The sequence below is a fragment of the Panthera pardus genome, unplaced genomic scaffold (assembly GCF_024362965.1).
Source record: "Panthera pardus isolate Hobbes unplaced genomic scaffold, ASM2436296v1 HiC_scaffold_15, whole genome shotgun sequence".
Taxonomy (NCBI): domain Eukaryota; kingdom Metazoa; phylum Chordata; class Mammalia; order Carnivora; family Felidae; genus Panthera; species Panthera pardus.
This window is the reverse complement of record NW_026526710.1, coordinates 25,797,918-25,822,526: the sequence shown is the minus strand read 5'-3', so window position 1 is coordinate 25,822,526 and position 24,609 is coordinate 25,797,918. Positions and strand designations below refer to the sequence as shown.

At 37.1% G+C, this 24,609-nt stretch overlaps 1 protein-coding gene across 1 annotated transcript in view; it reads left to right on the top strand.

The window, feature by feature from the left end:
* Window positions 1-21,935, top strand: part of RNMT (RNA guanine-7 methyltransferase) — a 35,545-nt gene extending 13,610 nt beyond the window's left edge. Inside the window, exons 8-11 of the mRNA XM_019433873.2 lie at window positions 3,358-3,475; window positions 12,210-12,311; window positions 13,680-13,713; window positions 17,328-21,935. Coding sequence (XP_019289418.1) covers window positions 3,358-3,475; window positions 12,210-12,311; window positions 13,680-13,713; window positions 17,328-17,365 — 292 coding nt within the window. The 3' untranslated portion in view covers window positions 17,366-21,935. The remainder of the gene's footprint in view (window positions 1-3,357; window positions 3,476-12,209; window positions 12,312-13,679; window positions 13,714-17,327) is intronic.
* The last annotated feature ends 2,674 nt before the right edge of the window (window positions 21,936-24,609 follow it).

Here is a 24,609-nt window from a genome sequence, read left to right as displayed (position 1 = left end):
TGTTTTACATTTCACTATAACTTTGAAATTGCCTGTGTCTCACAGGCAGTGTTAATAATAATATCCTGATTCAGGAATGTATTCACTCGTGCACCTGGACCTAAGAGTCTTGGCAAACTACAGACATAGGGAAATTTGGGCTATCCAGGCTTCAAGGACTTATGAGACCCCTGGGCCTTGGAGGTTTCCCTGAGACGGAAAGTGGAAAAGTCAAATCTAAGGCCGTGTCACAGTTGACCAAACCTAAGTTGATTTCGTACTTTTAAAGACAAAAGTCTTTTATTGAAGAAAAAGCTTTATTTGCTACTTATTTTGAGTTGGTGATTAATTGAGTTGTGCCTCAGTCAGCTTATAAAACTATAGATACAAGATTTTTAGGATTCTACAATATATAAAAGTTTTATACAATAGTATGAGAAAATCAAATAGCATGGGACTGAACATGAGAAAAATGTTATGTACAATTTATATAAGCTGTAAAATTTAAAACTTTAAATCACTTTTTCCCCCCTTAACATTAGTAAACTCTTGTGAAATGTTTCTGCTCTTTCTAAAAGAAGAAATTAAATTTTTTTAGTATGTCATTTCGTATGTTTAGTATGTTAGCTTGGTGTTTTTGGTTAACAAAGTTGGTGATTTGAGTAGAACCAAAAAGATAAAGGCTATAATGAAACTTTTTTTAAATGCTAAGGAAGCACTAGCAGTCTTTTGTACTTAAATTGCTTAATGGTGATGCATGTGTAAAGTGTCAAGTCATCTCTATAATATCTAAAGTTTTAAAAAATTAATTACTAAAACAGCTATACATTCAGTGGGACAATCTGAAAATGCACAGGATTTTGAGATGCCCTTTTGCCATTTTGTTAAGAAACTGATCAAAAATATAATTAGCTTTTTATATGGCAAACCCATTCAAATTGGTCAAACTGAGTCTCAGTTCTTTGTAATTATGGTATTTCTCAGGCATTAAGCTTGGTTTTATTTCTAAAGCCTTATTTTGTAGATTTATGAGTTTCATGAACTGCCAAAAATAGAAGAGACTCTTTTCTTTGCTCATGTTGTCTTTCCAAGGAAGGCTAATTCAAATTATGGGGAGGCCTTACAGATGCCTCTTACATACAAATCCAGTGGCTCTCAAATGTTTCCATTCTCTCTGTTCCCTCAACTGTCATCTCGCAAGTCTTCTCGTGGACTCTTTCAGAATTATTTTCCCTTCATCTCCTCCTTTATCTGCTGCCTGAGATCATATATGAATTTTGATATATATATATATATATATATATATATATATATAAAAATTATATGTATGTGTGTGTGTATGTATATATATATATATATAAATTTTAACAAATGCAGTGAGGAAAAAAACGAGTATAACAGGGAGACCTAATGTAATTGAGGATTTTGGAGTCCACCTAGGAAGAAGTGATGTTTAAGTCAACATCTAAAGGATGAATAGAAGTTGGCCAGTTGAAGACTGGAAGGGAGAATGTTCCAGGTATAAGTGACAATATGTATGAAGGCCCTGAAATGGGAAAGGGCTTGGCTCTTTCAAGGAGCTAAAGGAAGGCCATTGTGTGGTCATAAGGAATGAGGGCCCAAGTGGCTCAAGATAAGGAGCATTTTCCTTTTTTTTTAAAGTAAGCTCTACACTCAGTATGGGGCTCGAGCTCACAACACCAAGATCAAGAGTTGTATGCTGTACCAACTGGGCCAGCCAGATGCCCTAAAGCAACATTCCTTTATAGATGAGTGCCTTAAAGGCCATGCTGAAGCCTTTTGAATTGTGTGCTGGAGATCCAGTGAAGGGCGTAAAGGGGGAAAGTGACATGTGTGTATTTTTGAAAGCTCAATCTGGTTGCAGTTGAAATATTCATTGAGGGAGAGTAAGAATAGAAGCATGGAACCTAGCGAAGTAGTACAGCTGAGTGGTGGTGGTGGTGGTGGTTAAAGCAAGATGGTGAGAGGCCTGAGAAAATTAAAACTTAAAAGCTTAAGTTATGGGAAACTGAAACCTAACCAAGCTTAACCAGCTTGTTCCGCTTCTGTACAATTGCTTGGCGTGCCCATGTATTCCTGATCAATCATTGTTGCCTGGCACATCCGTATATTCCTGGTCAACCATTGTTACTTGGCACATCCGTGTACTCCTGATCAATCATTGTTGCCTGGCACATCCGTGTATTCCTGATCAATCATTGTGATACCCATACCCCCGGTTGTGGTCTGACCTAAAGGCAGGAACCAATCGAATACTGTTAAGTGTCCAACTTTAAACACCAACCAATCGCAGCTCTGTAACTGTGGAAAATTCCTGATTTCCCCATGACTTGTTTGTACCTGTCTATAAAAGGGGTGTAAAAACCTCCCTCAGGACCTATCGGCGTCACCGGCAACGAGGGCGCAGAGGTCCAGGTTCGAACCTGCAATAAATGACCCTTGCTGCTTAGCTTTGACTCTGGACTCTGGTGGTTCATTTTTGGGGGTCTCTTAGACTCTGGGCATTTCAATGGTGGCCAATGAAGGGGTAAGAAGACCTATTTGAAGTATATTTTATAGGTAAACAGAGGATGTGTGTGTTGAACACAGCGGGCATTGGAGAGAAGAGGCATGGAGAACTCTGAAGTTTCTGGCATGAATCATTAGATGGATTTACTGAAATAAAGATTGGCAGAATGGTCTAGTGGGATTCAGCCTTGGATTTGGAAAGTTAGAGAATTCCTGTGACACATCCTGGATGTCTCAGTGGAGATTTCTAGGAAGCAGTGGAATAAATGAGTGACGAGAGAGCTGAACTACAGATAGCTGTTGGCATGCTGTGTAAAGTCAGGAAAGAGAAAATGAGTAAGGCTCTGGGCCAAACTCTTCAGAACATTAAAATTTACAAGTTGGGTAAAAGGCATTTGTAAAACAAACTGTGAAGAAGCAGCTACAGGTGTATTATAAAAATTAATAGTGTCTTTTGCTAGAGAATCCAAGAGATGAAAGAATATTTTAAAAAGGAATGGCAGCTGTTTTCAATGCCACTGTAAGGGATTAAGTTAAATAAATGAAATTTATAGAAAAATGTTCCTTACAGCTTTCATCCCTGTCTCACAGCCTTTCCTTTTACTTTCATGACCCATTTATTACAGTAATAGAGTCACCTGTGGCCCATTGAGATTGAGAATACATGTTTTCTTATAGATGTAATTATTGGTATGTTGCTCTTCACTCATTTTGTATCATCCTATTGTGAATTTATAATGATAGTTTTTTTAGTGATGCCCAGAAGTTGTCACTGTTGTGTGAAAGTAAACTATTGAGGAATTATAAATAATGTGGAAGTGTTTTAATTAAGTAATCTATTTTGGACAGAATGGCAAAGAAGTACAATATGAAACTAGTCTACAAAAAAACATTTCTGGAATTCTATGAAGAAAAGGTTAAGAACAGTGAAAATAAAATGCTGTTAAAACGAATGCAGGCCCTGGAGGTAAGTATTTAGAAATTCTAGGTCATGATAAACTTGTTTGACTGTTTCTGAGATTCCTTTCAAGACCACATAGATGCTCAATATTTATATAAATCACACAGATTATTCTTAACTGCTCTAGACCCTTCAGCACCCAGGACAGAGCTCATTACAGGAACTTTCCTTCATGGCTGCTAAGGAAATACTGGAATGAATAAATGAATGGCACTGTCATCAAATTCTGTTTTCTACATAGACTGTTTTAAGATAGGATTTCTTAACCTCAGGATTGTTGGCATTTTGGACTGGGTAATTTCTTTGTTGTGAAGGGCTGTTCTAGTCACAGGATATTGAACATCATCTCTGGCATCTATGCACTAGATGTCAGTAGTACCCCTGCCCCCAGTTGTGAGCCAAAAATGACTCCAGATGTTACCAAATATCCCCTGGGGTGCAAGATTACATTACTTCTTCACAATAATGCCCTTTGGTTACATTAGTAATTTAAAATCTTCCTGACCAGGATCTGAGATGAGCTAATACCATGCCTAGTTTTGTTCTTTGGTGACTATCTAGCAAGATTCTGGTCTTTTAGACTATATTGTTGCTGAGACCTGTTTTAACTCCTGGATTCTTCTCTGCTTTCCCAAATTGCAGCAATGGCAGCTTCTATACAAGCGTTAAATACAGTGTATAGCCATTGACTAGTTTTCATTATGTCCTTTTTCAGTATTTAATGAGATCTGAAATAGTGAACATTTTTGTTATTATCAACAGGGTCATATTAATCAAATGGTTATTAAACTTCTTTAGAGAGTTTGTTCAATTTAGAATATTTTTTAAAGTACTGCAAGCATACTCACTTATTTTGCTAATTACCCCCATGAAGTAGGCAAAACAGTCCCCTTCCACAGTTTAAAATGGGCCATCTTTGGTTCAGAGAGGATACATGAGTTTTTCAAGGCCACAAAGTTGTAAACCTAAGATATTCTTTAGTTTTTATAGGTGGTTTTCAAACAAATCTCCTGCTGCAATTGCATCCATACAGCTTTCCCAATTTTGAGTGGAAAGATCCTCTTTAAATCCTGTTATCTTTTGAAACTACTAACCACTAAAATGTTACATTCTTCATTGGTTATATTTTCTGTATTTTAGAATTAAGAATATTTGTATTTGCTTTATGTTAGCAGGAGAGGTTTGTTTTTGTTTTGAGAGAGAAAAGAAAACTAGAAAAAGTGTGTGTACACAAATCATACACACATGCCTGTAGTTTGTCGTCCTTAACTTGGTGGTGCTTTGCATGTACGATGATCAGTTATTTATATTTTTCTCTTAGCACGTATGTAATGACTTGATATGTGTAATTTTTTCGAAATTGTATGTGGAGAGTGGGATATGGGATAGCAGGGTCCCCTTTCTTCAAGGATCTTATGGTATGTTGAAGAGATAAACATTCAAGCCAGTTATTCAGTACAATATGAGAATTGCAGTAATGAAATACTCAAAGTGCAGTGCTTATCCGAAAGGGTCTTTTGTGAAAGTAGTAAACTAAGAGTGAAGGCAGAGAAGCATGAAAGAGTAGGGGATGTTTGAAGAAGTATGAAAAACTTTTCTTTAGCAAAGTGGTTCTCCAGTCTTCCTTTTCCCCCAGTGTTGCCTTTGAGGATATGACTTATCCCTCTGGGAACATACATGAATGTAATAGCATGTAATTTGAAAAAGTTCTTTGGTTTTTCCTATTTCTTCACCAAGTTACTTCTGCAAGTCTATAAAGGACTTTGAGCAGGAGACAACATGTCCCACGAGTGGGAACATGACTCAGATGGTAGTATAGAGGATGGTTTGGAGGGGTGTGAAGACCAGAGACACAGTCAGAATGCTAATTGTTTTAGTCTCTGTTAGAGTTTTAAATGGATCTGTTTTCTGATGTTTGCTATTAAAAAAAAAAATCTTTTCCTAAAGCCGCCAGCCTTGAGCTGACCCAGAGGTTCAGCAATAGAACCAATAACTTTGCTCTCCTAGAGCACTGTAGCAGAGGGAAGGAAGAATGAAAAGACTCAAGGCACTATGGTTATAAAATCCTGACACCTGTTTTCTTTTCTTTCACCTGCTTTCAAAAGAATAATCAGTTTTGCAGCTTTATAGTCATATGTTGTTTGGTCTTTTAAAGTGATTGAGAGGGGAGAGAGATGTCTAGTGAGAGGCAGATAATCACATGGAGGAATCTTATACTGATACTTTGAAGAGCATATTTACAACAGAATAGTTTGCAGTCATTCACATTAAAGTTTTGAAGCTTTATAATAGGATGAAACCACAAGATGTGGGATTAAAGTTTCAAAAACACTTAAAAGTGGTGTTTCTTATATCCCTTGTATTAAGATACCATAAAAGGTAAAGTGGCTGATTATAGCAATATGGGACTCCAAAAAGCTAAGTACTTTTTAAATAGTAAACAACCAAATTTCTAATGTCTGAGCTTACTGTGGGATACATTTAAAGAAGGGAAAAAGGAAGATAGCAAAGTAGACATTCCTGGATCGATCTTTCTTTCTTTCTTTCTTTCTTTCTTTCTTTCTTTCTTTCTTTCTTTCTTTCTTTCTTTTTTAGTGTTTATTTAGTTTTGAGAGGGAGAGAGAGCTCATGCGTGCCTTAACTGGGGAGGGGCAGAGAGAGAGAGACAGAGGATCTGAAGCAGGCTCTGTGCTGACGGCAGAGAGCCAGATGTGGCATTCGAATTCATGAACCTTGAGATCATGACCTGAGCCAAAGTCAGATGCTTAACTGACTGAGCCATCCAGGTGCCCCTGAAACATTTTCTTAAAAATTTACTAGGAAGATCTAGGTCTGAAGTGATTCTTTGCTGGCTGGTTTGTTGTAAAAAGACAAAGAAATTAGAATATATAACCTTTGTAGAGTAGATGGTTGTTAAATATTAAGTATTCTATGTAGTTCATTATGGTTTCATTTACATATATTACAAAGCAGTACACTTCATAGTATAAAGGGATGTTACTTGAGATGGATTAAAAATAGCACTTGAAGTAATTTGAATAAACATTTGGCCAGCATAGCCTTAAAACAGCATTTTTGTGTATGTGTAGCCCTTCAAATTCTTAGAGAAATATGGAGACTGCCTGTATTTTGGAAGCTGGATTATTTTCCTTACCTTCTTGAACTCACAGGGTTCTCTGTTGATTCATTTTTCATATGTATTTTTAATTTTTTATTTTAATTACCTGGTGCTCATCAGGACAAGTGGACTCCTTAATCCCCATACCCTATTTCACCCATCTCACCCCCCTCCCCCACTACCAACTGCCCTCTGATAACCATCAGTTTGTTCCCTGTATTCAGTCTTTTTCTTGTTTTACTTCTTCCTTACCAATTTGGATGCCTTTTATTTCTTTCTGTTGTCTGATTGCTGTGGGTAGGACTTCTAGTACTATGCTGAATAAAAATGATGAGAGTGGACATCCTATCTTGTTCCTTGGTTTTTAAGGGAAAGGCTTTCAGTTTTCCCCATTAAGAATGATGTTAACTGGGTTTTTCATATATGGCTTTTACTATGTTGAGGTATGTTCCCTCTAAACCTACTTTGTTGAGGGTTTTTATCATGCATGGGTGTTATACTTTGTCAAATACTTTTCTGTGTCTGTTGAAATGATCATATGGTTTTTCTCCTTTCTCTTATTGATGTGGTATATCACAATTGATTCATGAATATTGAACCACCCTTGCAACCCATTAATAAATCCTACTTGATTCTGGTGAATGATATTTTTATATGTACTGTTGGACTTGGTTTACTAGTTATTTTGTTGAGGATTTTTGCATCTATGTTCATCAGAGATATTGGCCTATAGTTCTCTTCTTTTGTGATGTCTTTATCTGATGTTGGTATCAGGGCAGTGTTGGCCTCACAGAATGAATTTCGAAGTTTTCTTTTCCATTTTTTTTTTTTTTTTGGAATAGTTTGAAAAGAATAGATTTTAACTCTTCTTTAAATGTCCTGCACTTTGGTTTTTTGGGAGTTTTTTGATTACTGATTCAATGTCTGTTCACATATTCTGTTTCTTCCTGTTTCAGTTTTTGTAATTTATATGTTTCTGGAAATTTATCCATTTCTTCTAGGTTGTCACAATTTGTTTGCCTATAGTTTTCCATAAGATTCTCTTATATTTTATGTTTGTACTTCTGTGGTGTTGGTTGTTATTTCTCCTCTCTCATTTGTGTTTCTATTTATTTGGGTCCTTTCCCTTTTTTTCTTGTTGAGTCTGGCTAGAGATTTATCAATTTCAATTATCAATTTTTTTCAAAGAACCAGCTCCTGGTTTAATTGATGTATTGTTTATTTTTTGTTTTTTGGATTTTTTTAGTTTCTATATCATTTATTTCTGCTCTAATCTTTATTATTTCCTTCCTTCTGTTGATTTTAGGTTTCATTTGTTGTTCTTTTCCTAGGTCCTTTAGATGTAAGGTTAAGTTGTGTATTTGAGATTTTTCTTCCTTCTTGAGGTAGGCCTGTATTGCTATAAACTTCCCTGTTAGAACTGCCTTATTGCATCCCAGAAGTTTTGGATTGTTGTGTGTTAATTTTCATTTGTTTCCATGTACTGTTTAAATTTATTCTTTTATTTACTGGTTGACCCATTCATTGTTTAGTAGCATATTGTTTAACCTCCGTGTATTCATGGTCTTTCCAGATTTTTTCTTGTGTTTGACTTCTGGTTTCATAGTGTTGTGTTCAGAAAAGGTACATGGTGTGATTTCTATCTTTTTGAATTTGTTAAGCTTTGTTTTGTGGCCTAATTATGATCTATTTTAAAAGAATATTCCATGTGTACCTGAAAAGAATGTGCATTCTGCTGTTTTAGGATGGAATGTCCTGAATATATCTGTTAAATCCATCTGGTCCAGTGTGTCATTCAAAGCCATTGTTTTCTTGTTGATTTTCTGTTTAGATTATCTGTCCATTGATGTAGGTGGGATGTTAAAGTCCCCGACTATTATTGTATTATCATCAGTTCCTTTATATTTCTTATTGTTTTATATTATTGTTTATATTTCTTACTGCTTATATTTCTTATATTTCTTATTAATATTCTTAATATTCTTATTGTTTCTTATTGTTTATATATTCTTATTGTTTTACCCAAGTACTTGGGTGCTTTCATATTGGGGCCATAAATATTTACAATCATTCTGTCTTCTTGATGGATTGTCCCTTTTATGATCTAGTGTCCTTCTTGGCCTTTTGTCACAGTTTTTGTTTTAAAGTATATTTTGTGTGTTGTAAGTATTGCTACCCAGCAGTCTTTTGACATCTATTTGCATGATGAATGTTTCTCCATCCCCTCGCTCTCAATCTTAGGTCTAAAATGAGTCTCTTGTTGTTGTTTATTTTAGAGAGCACGAGCAGGGTAGGGGCAAAGGGTGAGAGAGAATCTCAAGCAGGCTCTCCACTCAGCATGGAGCCTGATGGTGAGGCTCAATCCCGTGACTTTGGGATCATGACTTGAAACAAAATCAGGAGTTGGACACTCAACTGCCTGAGCCACCCAGGCGCTCTGGGTCTTGTTTTTTATCCATTCTCTCACCCTGTGTCTTTTGATTAGAGTGTTTAGTCCATTTACAAATGGAGTGTTTAGTCCATTTACATTCAAAGTAATTATTGATAGGTATATATTTATTACCATTTTATTATTTGTTTTGTGGTTGTTTCTGGAGATTTTCCCTGATCTTTTCTTGTCTTTCTCTCTTTCATGGTTTACTGGTTTCCTTTAGTGATATATTTGGATTTCTTTGTCTTTATTCTTTGCTTATTTATTAGTGGTTTTGGATTTGTGGTTACCATTAGGTTTTTATAGAACATCTTCTGTATACAGCAGTCTGTATTAACTTGATGGTCATTTGAGTTTGAACCCATTCTTTATTCTTCTCCTCTCCACGTTTTAGGTATATAGCTTTACATCTTTTTATTTTGTGAATTCTTTGAGTTTTTATAGAAATACTCATTTTTACTGCTTTTGTGTTTCCTACCTTCATACTGTCATTTTTGGCCTTTCCACTTAGGACAATCCTCTTCAATATCTCTTGCATAGCCAGTTTAGTGGTCACAGACTCCTTTAGTTTTTGTTTGTCTGGGACACTTTTTATCTCTCCTTCTATTCTGAATGATAGCTTTGCTGGATAGAGTATTCTTGGCTGCGTATTTTTCCCATTCAGCACTTTCACTATGTCATTCTACTCCCTTCTGGCTTGCACAGTTTCTTTTGAAAAATCGCTTGCTAGCCTTATGGGTTTTCCCTTGTAAGTTAATGACTTCTTTTGCCTTGCTGCCTTTAGTGTTTTTTCTTTATCACTATATTTTGCCATTTTAATAACAGCATGTTTTGATGTGGATCTGCTTTTGTTGATTTTCATGGGGGTCCTCTGCTTCCTGGATCTGGATATTCACTTTCTTCCTCAGAGTAGGGAAGCTTTCAGCTAATATTTCTTCAAATAAATTATCTGCCCCTTTTTCTCTTTCTTCTTCTGGGACTCCTGTAATATGAATGTTACTGCATTTGATGGAGTCACTGAGTTCCCTAAGTTTATTCTCATTTTGCATAATTCTTTTTTCTCTCTTTTGTTCAGCTTGATTACTTTCCATTACTCTGTTTTCCAGGTCATTAATTTGTTCCTCTGCTTCTTCCACCCTGCCGCTGTTCATTCCATTGGGTGTGTTTCTCATTTCATTTATTGAGCCCTTTATCTCTGCTGTGTTATTCCTTATCTGCATTAATGGCCTCACTGATGATGTCCTTCATTTTTTCCTCAAGTCCAGTGAGTATCTGTATGATCATTGCTCTAAATTCTCCATCAGGCATATACTTCTATGTATTTCACTTAGGTCTCTGATCGTGGCCTTGTAGTGTTCTTCATTTGGGACAAATTCCTCTGTCTTCTCATTTTGTCTAAGTCTCTGTGTATTAGGAAAGTCAACTATATTTCCTGTTCTTGAGCATAATGGCTTTATGAAGAACAAGTCCCATAGTACTGCGCTGTGTAGTGTTCCCTGGCCCCCAGGGCCTGGCACTTCCAGGTGTATCTCCGTTGTGTGCTGTGTATGCTCTACTAATGTGTCCTGGTCTTTTTATCCTTCACGCCAGTTGTTTGTAGAGGTTTTTTTGTTTTTTTTTTTGCCTGTTGTGAGCAGGGTTTGTTCCCTAACCTGAATGTGGGACATTTTACCTAGGTGTGCTGTGGTCTGCTTGTGAAATGGGACCTCTTGCCACTGCCCCTGGAACCAAGGCCCTGCAAAACACCGGCTAGGGAGATGAATTGTGGGCAGGGGGTTGGGCTGGTCTTCTGCTAAAGGGGGCCCATCTCGTTGGGACTAAGGCAAGCATGACTGGGAAGGGCGGTTCCACTAGAGTATAGGCAGGGCAAGGCTTGGTGTAAGAAGTTAGGTAGTGAGTGTTGGAGTGCATTCGTTCCTGCACATGGCTCTATGTTTATGCTGAGGGGTGGGGGAAGGAAATGGTGCCAGCCAGTTCCCTTGTTCCCTTAGGGGTCTCTTTGTGAACATAGTCTCTCTGGGACACATTTAACCTCCCTGCTGTGTGTGGTCCAGGCAATTTTCAGATGACTGTTTCCACACTGTATGTCTGCAGGCTGTTTGCCCTGCCTTTTCTTCAATAGTAGGTTCAGTGCCCTCTGAGCTCTCCCAGAGCCAAGCATGCTGACCTTTAAAACTCCAGGCTTCAAGCCCCACTGGTTGCAGGAACTCATAAAATTCAGGCCTTCTCTATTTCCAGGCCAATGGCTATGGGGATTTGTTCTCCCTGTGCATTCCCTTATGTGTTGGTCTGTCTCTTGCCCTTTTCTGTGACTGCAGCTTTCTCCCCACCAGAGTGGCCACTATTGGTTTCTGTCCCAAACCATGTCTCTGCTCTTCTTACCTTCACTGTGACCCTTTCTCTACTTTTAAGTTGTGGAGTTTGTTTTGCCAGTCTTCAGATCAATTTCTGGAGTATTTAGGATGATTTGATACTTGGTTGTATTCATGGGACAAGGCAAGCCTAGGGGCCTATCTCCCCACCAGCATATTCCTCTCGGCATTTCAAGTTTTTCATCTGTATTCTAATTTCTGTTCATGCTTCTGATGGCTACTATATCACCATAATGTTTAAATTAATATTTAGCTCTTTTTTTTTTTTTAATTTTTTTAATGTTTTTATTTATCTTTGAGACAGAGAGATAGAGCATGAGCAGGGGAGGGGCAGAGAGAGAGGGAGACACAGAATCTGAAGCAGGCTCCAGGCTCTGAGCTGGCAGCACAGAGCCTGACGCGGGGCTCGAACTCATGGACCTTGAGATCATGACCCGAGCTGAAGTTGGACTATTAACCGACTGAGCCACCCAGGTGCCCCAATATTTAGCTCTTTTGATAATAACTTCCTTCAGTTTTGTGTTATAACAGAAAAACTTTCACTGGGAGTCAGGGAGATGCAAATGTTTGCTGCTAAGTGGACCAGTTTTGTCCAACTGTAAATATCCTATGATTATCATCAAAGTTGACCATAACAACTGCTTTGTTAGGATTCTCTTCACCCATTTTTTTCACATTTCAAAAGTATGTGTAGTTTGTATTCCTGAAATAATACTTAAGGATTTTCTTAAGTATTTTATTTTTGTGATTTAGTATTTTTAATTCCGAATTGTAAGTTTCATTTAATTGCCTAACTAGGAATTTCCCTGGTTTCCCTAGCCATATCCTGCAAACGAGAATTCCAAACTTGCTTCTGAGAAGGTGGATGACTATGAACATGCAGCAGATTACATGAAAAACAGTCAAGTAAGGTTACCTTTGGTAAGTTTTCATTTGTAGCATGTTTTATAGAAAATGAAAAAAAAAAAGCATATAGTATATGGAGACTTATGAAATTATTTCACTAGTTTACAAATCAGATACCTGTTAGTCTGTTTCCCCTTTTTATAGGCATAGAATATAAAATAAAATGTATTTCAGTACTGAGAACTGAGTCCTATTTCTGAGGCAGTAAGGATGGGGAGAAAGTTGTAAGCTTGGTTGGAGAGTTCCTTGCTATATCATTATATCTTAACCTGGGCACTGCTGACTCACTGTGTTCCGGAGGTAAAATTCAGGGGCTCATGAACTTTGATGGAGAAAAATTACATCTCCATTTTCAATGACTTCTGCATGCAAGCTCACATTTCTTTAATTAAGAATGTGACAGTACCACAGTGGTATTAGATATAGCTGTGATTGTCATCAATAGAAATTACAGATATTTTCATAACACATTTCTGCTGAAATCTTAGACTATTGTTTACATTTATCACTTCTTCAAAATCACATTAATTACTGGAATGGCTATTCTATCTTGTTAGTCTAAGGACATGGACAAAGTAGCACATATATTACTATATCAATGTGTTTTTTAGTATTTTAGTAACTTTAAAATATAATTTATTTCTTTTGTATGATATGTATGTTGTGATTCCTTTGTAAAAACACAAAAATCTTATTTCTTCCTACAATGCTATTGGATGTTCAAGAGAGGCTTTTTAATGTTTTCATTTTCCACGTTAAAAATATAAAATTGATGCTTTTTCCAATTATACACACACACGAATACCCTCTTTACACATATTCACCCTTTGGTTGAGAATCGGTAGTTTAGAGAATTAGGCAGGAGAGCACAATTGAGAGGATGACATTAAAGTCTCATTGACTTTTTTGATATATTTAGATCACAGTAATATTAAAAGTAAATTATGTATACAGTTGACCCTTGAACAATGTGAGGGTTGGGTTGCTGACTCCCCATGCAGTCAGAAGTAAGCCTATAACTTTTGATTCCCCAAAATGTAACTAACAATAGCCAACTGTTGACCATAAGCCTTACCAGTAACATGATCAGTTAATACGTATTTTGTATATGTATTGTATACTATATTCTTATAGTAATGTAAGCTAGAGAAAAAATGTTATTTAAAAATCATAAGGAAAACATGTTTACAGTATGGCATTTATTGAAAAAGTCCGCATATAAGTATATCTGCACAGTTCAAGCTTGTGTCGTTCAAGGGTCAACTTATATTTATAGCGAACTAGGGTTGTTTGGGCACTTCTGTCCATTGTTGAAAAATACATGTTTATGTACTTCCATATTCAATCTAAAATGTTCTTTCTTTTTTTTTTTTTTAATTTTAGGGAACCTTAAGTAAGTCAGAGTGGGAAGCCACAAGTGAGTATATCATCAGTGTAGATTTACAAAGATTGTTTCAGAGTGATTGTTAAAATTTGAAAACTTTGGAATTTTTTGATATACGTTAGTATGTGTGTGTGTTTTATGTTTACACAGAATCCCTGTATGTGTCTAACTCACTTTTTCTTGCACAGCTATTTAGTGCCAAGAGAAAATATATGCAGGGCATTCCTTAACATAAACTTTCATGAGCATTCTTTTTTTTTTTTAAAGTTTATTTTATTTATTATGAGAGAGACAGCATGAGTGAGGAAGGGGCAGAGAAAGAGGAGAGAGAGAATCCCAATCAGGCTGTGTGCTGAAAGCCTGGTGCAGGGCTCCAACCTGCAAAGCCATGAGATCATGACCTGAGCTAAAACCAAGAGTCAGTCGCTTAACCGACTGACCACCCAGGCACCCTTAACATTCTTAAACATTTTCATTACCTAATTGTTACTACATAGGCATCTGTATTTGCTATTTTTACCTCAGATTTCTTTGGAAATTTTGGCTTATGGAACACTTCCATGTATTTTGTTTCTAGCCACTCTGATGTTGACTACAAAGGCATAATTAATAAGTACTAGAACATTTAGTGAAGTAGCAATGAGCAGGATATTTTAGAGGGATGTGTGATTGGGAAGGGCCTGGTACAAAGACATTCTGAAGTGAGATACCTGTATTTGGAAGAGAAGTTAGAGGCCTGGCAAATCTGTGAAGTCCGTGGTTCTTCACCAAATGGATGCTGAGAAAGCATCACCCAGGGCCTCCGTGTTAAGATGATAATACCCTAATGTAGCTGTCCTAAGGACATAAAAGGTAGTTCCCACTGTTCATTTAAGTATTTGTTGATTATGTTGAAGGCATAAGTGGTAATCAGAGACAATCTATTTGATAAATGTTGAGTATTAACTTACATAAAGTTCTGTGAAAGGGCTTTGGGGGATAAACAAAGTAAACAGTTGCAGTCTCTACTTCCCAGATGTTTACAATCTAATGAAAGAAACAGACACAAATAAATGCAGTGCTAGGCAAACTGTTTTAAGTGCTGAAGTTTCTATAATAGGGAAAATAGCTGTAGGAGAGCCTAAGGAAAAGTAGTAAAATCTGGGAAGTAATAATAGTTGGTATAATTGAATATTTAACATGTGCTCAAGCATGACTGGAGCCTTTTCATATGTTGTAACTTATTTAATCCTCACAACTTTAAGGGTAAACTAGTCTCACTAATATCTCCTTTTCACAGATAAGAAAGCACTTAAATAACTTACCTGAGGTCACAGAGCTAACCCAACTGATTCATACTTGTACTCATGGCCTCATGGAAGCCTTTGTGAAGGGATTTTTCTTAGGACTTGCTGAATTGGAGAGAGAGGAAAAGGAAGAAATACAAATAGAGCCAACATGTTGAGCCTGTTTGTCTCAGAATATTGGTGCCCTTAGTGGAAATGGGATTATAGGACCATCAGACTGAGAAATGTGTGCCTAAACCTGTACATTTCATTACTTTTCCCAAAGTGGAGACTTAGGTATCTTAGACATCCTGCCAGTCCTAAAGTATGATGTAAGGAAAACTTTGGTCAAATGCGATGGTGGTACTAGGTATAGTTTAGAACTGTGTTTCTGTACCTCAGTGTGGACTTTAGTGATAGCTTGCAGATGAAGAATTAGATGCCCCCAGACAGTGGAGGGAGAGATAGGTTAGAGATGTGAAAAGCAGTAGGAAAGGAGCAGTGGCCACATTGCAGCCAAACTCTAGCATGTCAGGATCAGTGTGGTCTTTCATGAATTACACTATTCTAAACTGGAGGATTTGTGGGCTGGAGTCACAGTCTAATAAGTAGAAGCTGTACTTCAAACTCCTCCTCATCTAATTAAACTCCTATTACAAGAACCTGTTGCTCCTCTAGAAGATTCTTTAAATGTGAAAATAAAGTAGAGAATTGTTGCTTAATTGCTTTTATAAGTGGTTCAGGATTTATTTCTTTAAATTCCAAGTGAAATGCCTACACAGAAGGCATTTTAGAGAGGAAAGAAAGTTATTAATTGTCGATCTGAAGTCAGACACTGCATCTGAGTGATTTTAAATGACCTTAGATTTAGGGAAGGTCAGGATTGCTGGATTGTCTGCCGTAGGTACCAGTGTGTTTGGGGTGGGTAGGACTGGAGACAGATCACTTGGAGTGTGGGACAAGCTAAATAACACTGCCTGCTCCTAAGTCCTGTGATACACTTACAGATATCTTAGACTGCTTTGCTTCCTTGTCTTCTGGAGGAATCTGATGTGTTGCTATGACCCTGACTATTCTCCGTCTATCTTTATACTGTGTTGCCAGCAGTATTTAATTTCTTTCTAAGTTTATTTATTTTGAAAGAGAGAATGAGCAGAGGAGGGGCAGAGGGCGGGAGACAGAGGATCCAAAGTGGGCTCTGTGTTGATAGCCGATGTGGGGCTTGAATTCATAAGCCGTGAGATGATGACCTGCGCTGAAGTCAGATGCTTAACTGACTGAGCCACCCAGGTGCCCCAATATTTCATTTCTCCTAAAAGAAATTAGGAACTAGTAGATAAGAAACAGAGAATAGTATTGCCAAAGTAGCACTTGGAAGGACTGGTGTGGTACTCCTGGACAGCTTGAGAAAAAGCTAGAGGATCAGGAGGTTTTTACATGGTCTGTAGTCATTCATCTGTACCCTGTTCAGAAGTTAACTCATGAAGGGAGGACACCAAGGTACATGGCCTACTATCTTGACTTGCTGGCTGAGTGTCCTAGTGTATGCCCTGAGCATCCTTGTGATGTTTTGAGGATTTTTCTTTTTTTAGATGTTTGCTCTCCATAAAATCTACTGGTATCTTAGAAGATATAACAGATTTGAACTTCACTGTGATCCAGAATGAGGAACCGTAGATGCACTTAGGTGTCTTTGAGTAAACACGTGCCAAAGCAGGAAACCATATTTAGAGGAGAGTATTCTTGGGGCTGGAATATCACTGTTGGGCCAGATAAATATCTCTAAGCATCAGTTATCAATATCTTAATTATCAGTTATGTAGCAAAAGCTACATAGCTGTTGGCTCACTTTCCTTATCAGGCCCTACAACACAATAATTGGGTAGGTGGATGAATTTTAACATGCACGCCATGTATGTTCCTTATAGTATGTTCCTTATAATTCTTACTAGTGTTTTTTTGAATAGAAAACCTAGAGAGTCACTGCCAGAAGTCCTCGAGGTAGTGCAGCTATCCTACCCATCTCGTTCCAGATAGAAAGAATTAAGTTATAAGATTTTTTAATTTTAATTTTCTTGGTTTTATACTTTTAATTTTTCTTATCTCAAACTGTTTTTAGAGGTGTTTAGAACTGTTGAATTGGTTTTCTCAAGAGCTGTAATGTCACTATTATAGTAAGTGGATATATGTTTTCAGGTAGACAGATGTAATCCCATAGCTACTTACATATGACTCAAAATAATTGAGGACCCTTAGAAATAATGGGATTTTTCCCTTCAGAAGCTTGAGAATTTTCCCCAAATTATGAACAGGACTAAAATTGTACTGTTTAGCATGACGATATGAGAAACCAAACTCAAATTTCTATTACTTTCTTTTTAGGTATTTACTTGGTCTTTGCATTTGAGAAGCAGCAGTGAGCACATATACAGTAGCCCCAGGACAGCTGTGGCCTGTCTTGTACAGATTTGCGTGATCCATCCTAGATTTGACAACTTCCTGTTTGCTTGTTTGTTTTAATTAGTCTAAATGTGCAGAATGCTGCCGGAAACTCCAGTGTATAAATTCAACATTTGCTGTCTGTGACAGATGAACTTTTGTGTGTGTATATAAGAATGAGTTGGGACCTTTGTCTTTAAAAGTCTATTTTTAAGTAATGTTCTAAGAATTCCATTTGCCTCTCTACTCTATTAGCGCATAAAAATTATAATATGACTTGTTAAAGCTGCTGGACCCTTTCCACAGTGCTCTGATTTGTTTAATGTTTGTTTATAGTATTAAATTTATTGTAGTTGTAGAATTGATGAGGGAGCATACTGGTTTGCCGGGAGTGTGTGCTCATTTCTGTTCTGATATATAGTGTTTTTCAAGATTAAATGGATTGTGTTCTGTACAACTGAATATGTTCAGTATACATCGCTAAAGTTACAAGTTTAAAACAAAATTGTAGATGGTCATAAAGTTATTTACCTAGAATTGTAGCCAGTTATTACATTTCACTGTAAATACTAACTGTTTGCTAATACGATCTAATTCTGGAACTGGTTGGAACGTTTTAGATGCCAGCATAAAATTGTTTTGGACTTTAGGGGCTTTATCTTAAGAATTTCCTTCCATAACAATTAATGCTTCTTGTTATCAAGAATGTATTTAGACACATTTCCCTTTCTTCATTTAACAAAAATGCCGTAGCTGTTTTTCTCAAAATTTAATGAACCTGTCCCATGTGAACCTGTTGCACATTTTCCTCAGACTTACGTATGAAACTGCAATAGGAGGATGTGACTAAAGGGAACGGACAAGCAGACTTCAGGTTAATTCTCCCTGATGTCAGAGAGGATACTGGCACTGTGTGCTGTATAGATTTGTTACTCCCCTTCAGCCCAGAGAGAAGCAGTACCGGTTCTTCTATTACAACGTTGTACTTTGCACAGTAGGGTCCAGCATCTCATCATCATTCAGAATTTGCATTTGCCGTTTCAGAACTGTTACTATTTTCAGCCCTGGCTTCTTGCTTGACTCCTCTTCCAACAGACACCTAGGTGAACTGTTGTCTTTACTTTACATCACTGTTTAAAAAACTTGCCAGTGTTTAGATGTAGTGAAAAACTTACAGAGAACAAAGCAGAGCAATTATTGCGTATTCTTTTAAAAATCATTTGTTTAATGCATAGGTCTAAAGACATTACTTTCTATAACTATCCAGAGTACTTGTTTAAAAGGTAAAGTTTCTTAATTTGTTTATATATGTAGATTATTCATGGTGTTGGAGTAACAGACCTTTTAACAAGAGAACACGGGTTACCTAATTTCTGTTCCTTGTGCAATCTGTCAACCTCCAAACTGTTACCGGTTTACAAAAATGAAGTCTTTTTGCCTTATGTGGTGGTTTGCCATAAGTTATTTGGAGAAATAAATAATAGTACTTCTGACTGTGGTGGCTGCCATTAACTAACAAAGTTTTTGTAATGGTGCTGGGGAGGTAGGGATGGTGAGCTCTTAGTGTACATATCCAGGTTCATTTTAATTCTGGGGCAGGTACCAGAAAATGTTTTGATAGTTCGATAGAGGATGTAAAGCTTCTTTATCATTTCCTATCATCATTTTCATTTAATGGTCTTAGTTAATTCTAAGCAAGTAATAAGACGTTTTTAGCCTCCTGCTCTTTAGGATCCCACTGAAGGATGGAGTGTTTGGTGGTGATACAAAGCAGGAAAGGAAGGTGGAGTCCCTGGAGCCTTCACTGAAGGGGTAGAAAGGAGCAAAGAAAACACGAGTGTATTGAGCAGATCTCTTCAGTCTGAGCAAGTAAGCTGTTGTGTGTGCAGGAGGCTTGCAGAGCCATACCAGGAGGATGCAGAGTTCTAGTGTTTCCCTTGCCCCTGAGCTTTGTTGGTCTCATGGCTGCCTCTGCTCTTCCCCCCATTCCCTGATGCGTTCCTGCTGCAGCTAAGTGTCTGGGCAGTGACTCAGGGATAACTGTTAAGAAAAGGTGGATCCTGCCCATCATCTCCCATCACCAAGGTAAAAGCTGGGAGGACTTAGCACCGCCCCCCCCCTCCCCCCCACCCCCACATACCCACAGTCTGAAAGTTTGGGGATTTTCCATTCAAGACTTGTAACTTATGAAGAGGACATGGCTCTTCACTGTCAGGTCAGTGATGTGTGAGTAGTTGTGGGAGTGACTACAGGCACTCCAATTTGTCCTCCAAGGATGAAAGAAATGATCAAACCAGCCATTTGTGAGAGGACACAACCTAAGGATTGGGAGGATTGGTCAGGGAACATGGCTGGATTTTGGCATAACAAGAATATTCAGGTTGAAGTCTTTGGGCCTAGAATACACTAAAGGAGAGCTACTGTGTAGCCACAGTGTTCAGGGAGACAAACTGACCATTTCCAGCTGCATCCAACGCGAAGGGGTCCTAACCTGTACACTATAGCCATCTGCGGGTAATGATTGCTCTTCCAGTTCCCACCAAGCCTCTGGTTCCAGTGTTACTCCCCAAAGAAATTTGACTTCTGTTAAGTAGTATGCATGATGAGTCTGAAAGGTAGATTACCAGTACAGAGTTTCCTAGCCTCCCTGGTCCCCAAACTTGGAAATTGAGGAAATGTGATTGCTATTTAAATTATGATAGCACTGATAGGCATCAGAGCAGAGGTATATCAAGTGACGGGCTATGAGACAGGGTGCAATGTTGGTCAGCAGTGGAGATGCAGAAAAAGCATTGTCCACTATTGGAGGTCCAGATTTCCAGTCTCATTAGTTCTTCTGGGGATGTGTTCTTTGGCCTGTTTATTGCAACTAAGTTATTTTTTGGTAGATCTTCAAGTATCCTACTGAAGATTTGGCTTCTTCTGTAGGTCTGCCTAAGAGGAAATGCCAGTGTGAATATTCTACCTACTGATTATTATTTTGCATTGTGATAAACTGACTTTTTGTTGTCTACCTCAGGCTTTGTATGTATTGTGAGCCAGTCACTGCCAACGCTTCTGCATCTTCAAAGTAAAGGCCAGATCCAGAACCCAGGGCCCTAAATAAAAGTTGTACTAAAATGCCTGTGGTGTTTACTGGCCCTTTAGTCAAATAGGAAGCATAGGTATATGGAATCACCACCTCCCTAGATGCTGTTATGTCAGAACTACACACCTCATTTCTCACCCTCTGACAGAGCAACATTCCTGATTCCTTGAAGGCAGTCAGTGCAGAAGCTCCTACACTTATTTATTTATAGATATATGTGACTAGCCTGGGGGGACAGCCAGCTCTTCACATTCTCAATTTCTCCTCTGCTCCCATGTAGCCCTGAAGCATGGGTACCTGCTCCTCACTGCAGTACTAAGCAAGTGTGGGATGCCCAAGGAATGCCCTCCTCAGTTTGGGGAGATTTTTGGGTTAACCCCAAAGCCCTCAGCTCTAGATTCATCCCAAGCCATGCTTGGGGACAGCATACCTTGGCTAAAGCCAAGTTGACAACTAACATTTATTGGGTCAGTTATTTTTCTAAATCTTTTATATGTGTTAATTCATTTTGATTCTAATAATGATTTGAAGTAAGCACTAATCCCTATTTTAATAATGAAACTGAGGCACAGAGAAGGTACAAATTTGCCCAAGGCAGAGCCAAGATTTGAACACCCATATTCCTCAAGTCCAGCCTGCACCCCAATCTCCAGGGGTGTTACAAAGACCCAGATGACTTCTCACCCGTGCACTACCCACAACTTGAAATGTTAACTGGTTGGTGCTCCAACCTTTTGGTTCAAACCTTTGATATTTAAATGTTCCCTGAGAGGAGCATTTATCCTGAGTAAGAGGATTTGGGGCAGAGAGAGCAGAAGAGCATTTGAGTGTCCTAGGGGAGGAGGGTAAAAAGTGAATAATCAACAGGCAGGAGGGCAAAGATCAACTTGGACTTCATATTTTGGTAGACTTGCTCCTTTAACAACCAGCCCTGTAGCAAATCTAGTTTAGTCTGCATGTTAGGGAATGGGGGATGGTTCTTTTCCCACCCTCATCATTTGGAAGTGGCAGGAGGTGGTAGCATAAGTGTGAGAGTGTAGCCAAAGGGAGAGGTCAAGAGAAGGAATCACTTCTTCAGTCTGAGTTGATTAAGCAGAGGCAAATCATTTTGTTTTAAAATTTTTAAATGAAATGTAACATATACTAGTCGATTTTTCACAAATGGAACACAAATACAGTCATCACTTAAATCAACAAACTGTTACCACCAACCCAGATGGCCCCTCATGTTCCCTTCCAGGTACTACCTCCCCAAGCATAACCACTATCTGACTTCTAAGAACATAGAGTAGATTCGTCTGTTTTTGGACATCATATAAATGGAATCAAATAGTATGTATTCTCTTATATCTGGCTTATTTGCTCTACATTATGTTTGTAAGATTTCTGTTGCATGTATTTATATGTGGTTCCTTCTGTCTGTATAGTACTCCATTGTGTAAATAAACCACATATTTATCCAATGGATGTTTGGTTCATTCCCAGGTTCGGAACTATTATTGATAGTACTGCCTCAAATATTCTAGTACATGAATTTTGGTACACATAGGTACTCATTTCTGCCTAGCATTGTAATTACAGGGTCCCATTATGTACATTATATTCAGTTTACTGGATACTGCCAAACAGTTTTCAAAAGTTCCAATTGCCCCACACTTGGTAGTGTCAATCTTTGTCATTTTATTCTGACAGGCATGTGGTGGTATCTCACTGTGGCTTTAGTTTTCACTGATTATTAATCAGATTTCATTTCACTTTTCATATAATTCTTGCCTTTTGATTATCCTCTTTTTAAATATCTGTTCAGGTTCTTGCCCACTTTTCTGTTCGATGGACTATCTTTTGTATTGTCTTGTGGTTTTCAAAAATATATCAATTTCGGATACATGTCATTTGTTGAATGTATTATGTTGTGAGACTATATGAAATATACATATAATACATATGAAAATAAGCTGTTAATTTTAATACAGTGTTCTCTTTCATAGTTGGCATATTTTGCTTAAGAAATATTTGTCTATTCTGAGATCATGAATGTGTCCTATGTTTTCTTCAAAATCTTTTTTGTTTTACCTTTTACTTTTAAATCTGAATCATACTGATTTTTTTGTTAATGTGAGCTAGGGTTTAAGGTAGAAGTTTTCCTTTATGGATTTTTAGCTCTCCCAGCACCACTTCTTGATAAAAACCATCTTGTTTCCCCTATACCACTGTTTTTTTACCTTTTTGATGTATAAGGTGATCATACATGTGTGGGTTTGTTTCTGAACTCTGTTCTGTTCCATAGGTCAGCTTATTTATCCATGCACCAATACCACACTATCTTAATTATGTCTTTGTAATAGGTCTTGATATCAATAAAAGGATACAAAGGTAGTTTTAGCTTGTTAATTAAGTTGAGCAAAGTGAAGAGTGTTACATGATGAATGCATAGAGATAGGCAAGGGTGGAAAGAAACCTAGATATTCTAAAATCAGTGGAAAGCCACAAGAGGATTATATCAGCGTGACAATCTTTTAAAAGATAGCCCTGATCAATAAAGATAGAAAAGATTTAAACAACATTATCAATGTCATCTATATTATTATATATTATATTAATATAAATTAATATATATTAATATAAATGTCATATATTATATAAATGTCATCTATAGAACACTTAATAACACAATAGACATTATTTTTAGGCATAAATGAAATATTATTCAGGGTAGACCATGGAACAAATGTCCATAAAATTAAAAGGATTAAAATCATACAAAACATTTTTCCTACCACAATAGAATTAGAAATCAAAGGCAGAAGGAAATTTGAGAAATCTACAAATACTTGGAATTAAACCAAAGGACTTTCTAAATAGCCCATGGGTCAAAAAAGAAATGACAAGGGAAATCAAAATATTTTGAGCTAAATGAAAATAAAAACACATCAGGATGTGTGGGATGAAGCGAAAGCAGTACTTAGAGGGAAATGTATAGCTATAAAAACCTATATTGGGAAAGAAAAAATAAAAAGGAGATCTCTAGTCAATAACCTAAGATTCCACTTAAGAAACTAGAGGGGCATAGGCACTGGGGAAGAATAAGCATATTAAACCCAAAGCAAAAAGAAAGAAGGAAATAAGAATGAAAAAGAAATAGAAGACAGAAACAATAGAGAAAATCAAAATAAAAAATTGATTCTTTGAAAAGATCAACAAAATTGACAAACTGTTAGCTAGATGATGAAAAAAAGATAACTTAGCAAAATGAAGAATGAAAGACGAACTCACTATCCAAAAAAAAAAAAAAAGGATTGTAAAGGAATAATACGAACAATTTTATGTTAAGGAACAATTTGTATTCAGACAAAAAGGACCCAAAATACTGAAACTGACTTAAAAAAATAGGGAATCTGAATAGTAAAAAAAAAAATCGAATAAGTACTTAAAAATCTGTCCACAAAGAGAAACTCAGGCCCAGATGGCTTTACTGGTGATTTCTGTGAAAAATATTTAAGGAAGAAACAATACCAATCCTTCATAAACTCTTCTACAAAGTAGAGAAGGAGGGAGTATTTCCCATCTCCTTCTATGAGGCTCTGATACCAAAGCCAGGAAAAGACATCACAAGTAAAGAAAACCAGTATCTCATGAATATAATTCCAAAAATCTCCAACAAAACACTAGCCAACGGAATCCAGCAGCGTATAAAAAAGATTATATACCACAATTAGGTAGGATTTATTCCAGTAATGCAAAGGTGGTTTAACATCTGAAAATAAAATTAATATCACTCACCATATTAATAAAAGGAAGAACCACATGATCACTGCAATAGACAAAGTGTTTTATAAAAATCTGACATCTCTCATGATAAAATTCAACAAACCTGGAATAGAAGGGAACCTCTTCAGCCTGATCAAAGGCATCTGCAAAAACCAACAGCTAACATCATACTTAATGAAGACAGATAAAATAAGGTATAAGACAAAGATATTCACTCTCACCACTTCTATTTAATGTTATACTGGAGGTTGTAACCAGTGTAATCAAGCAAGAAAAAGAAGTGAAAGACACCCACATTGAAAAAGAATGAGTGAAACAGTCTTATTTGCGGACAACTATATATAGAAAATTCTAAAATATTCACACCCA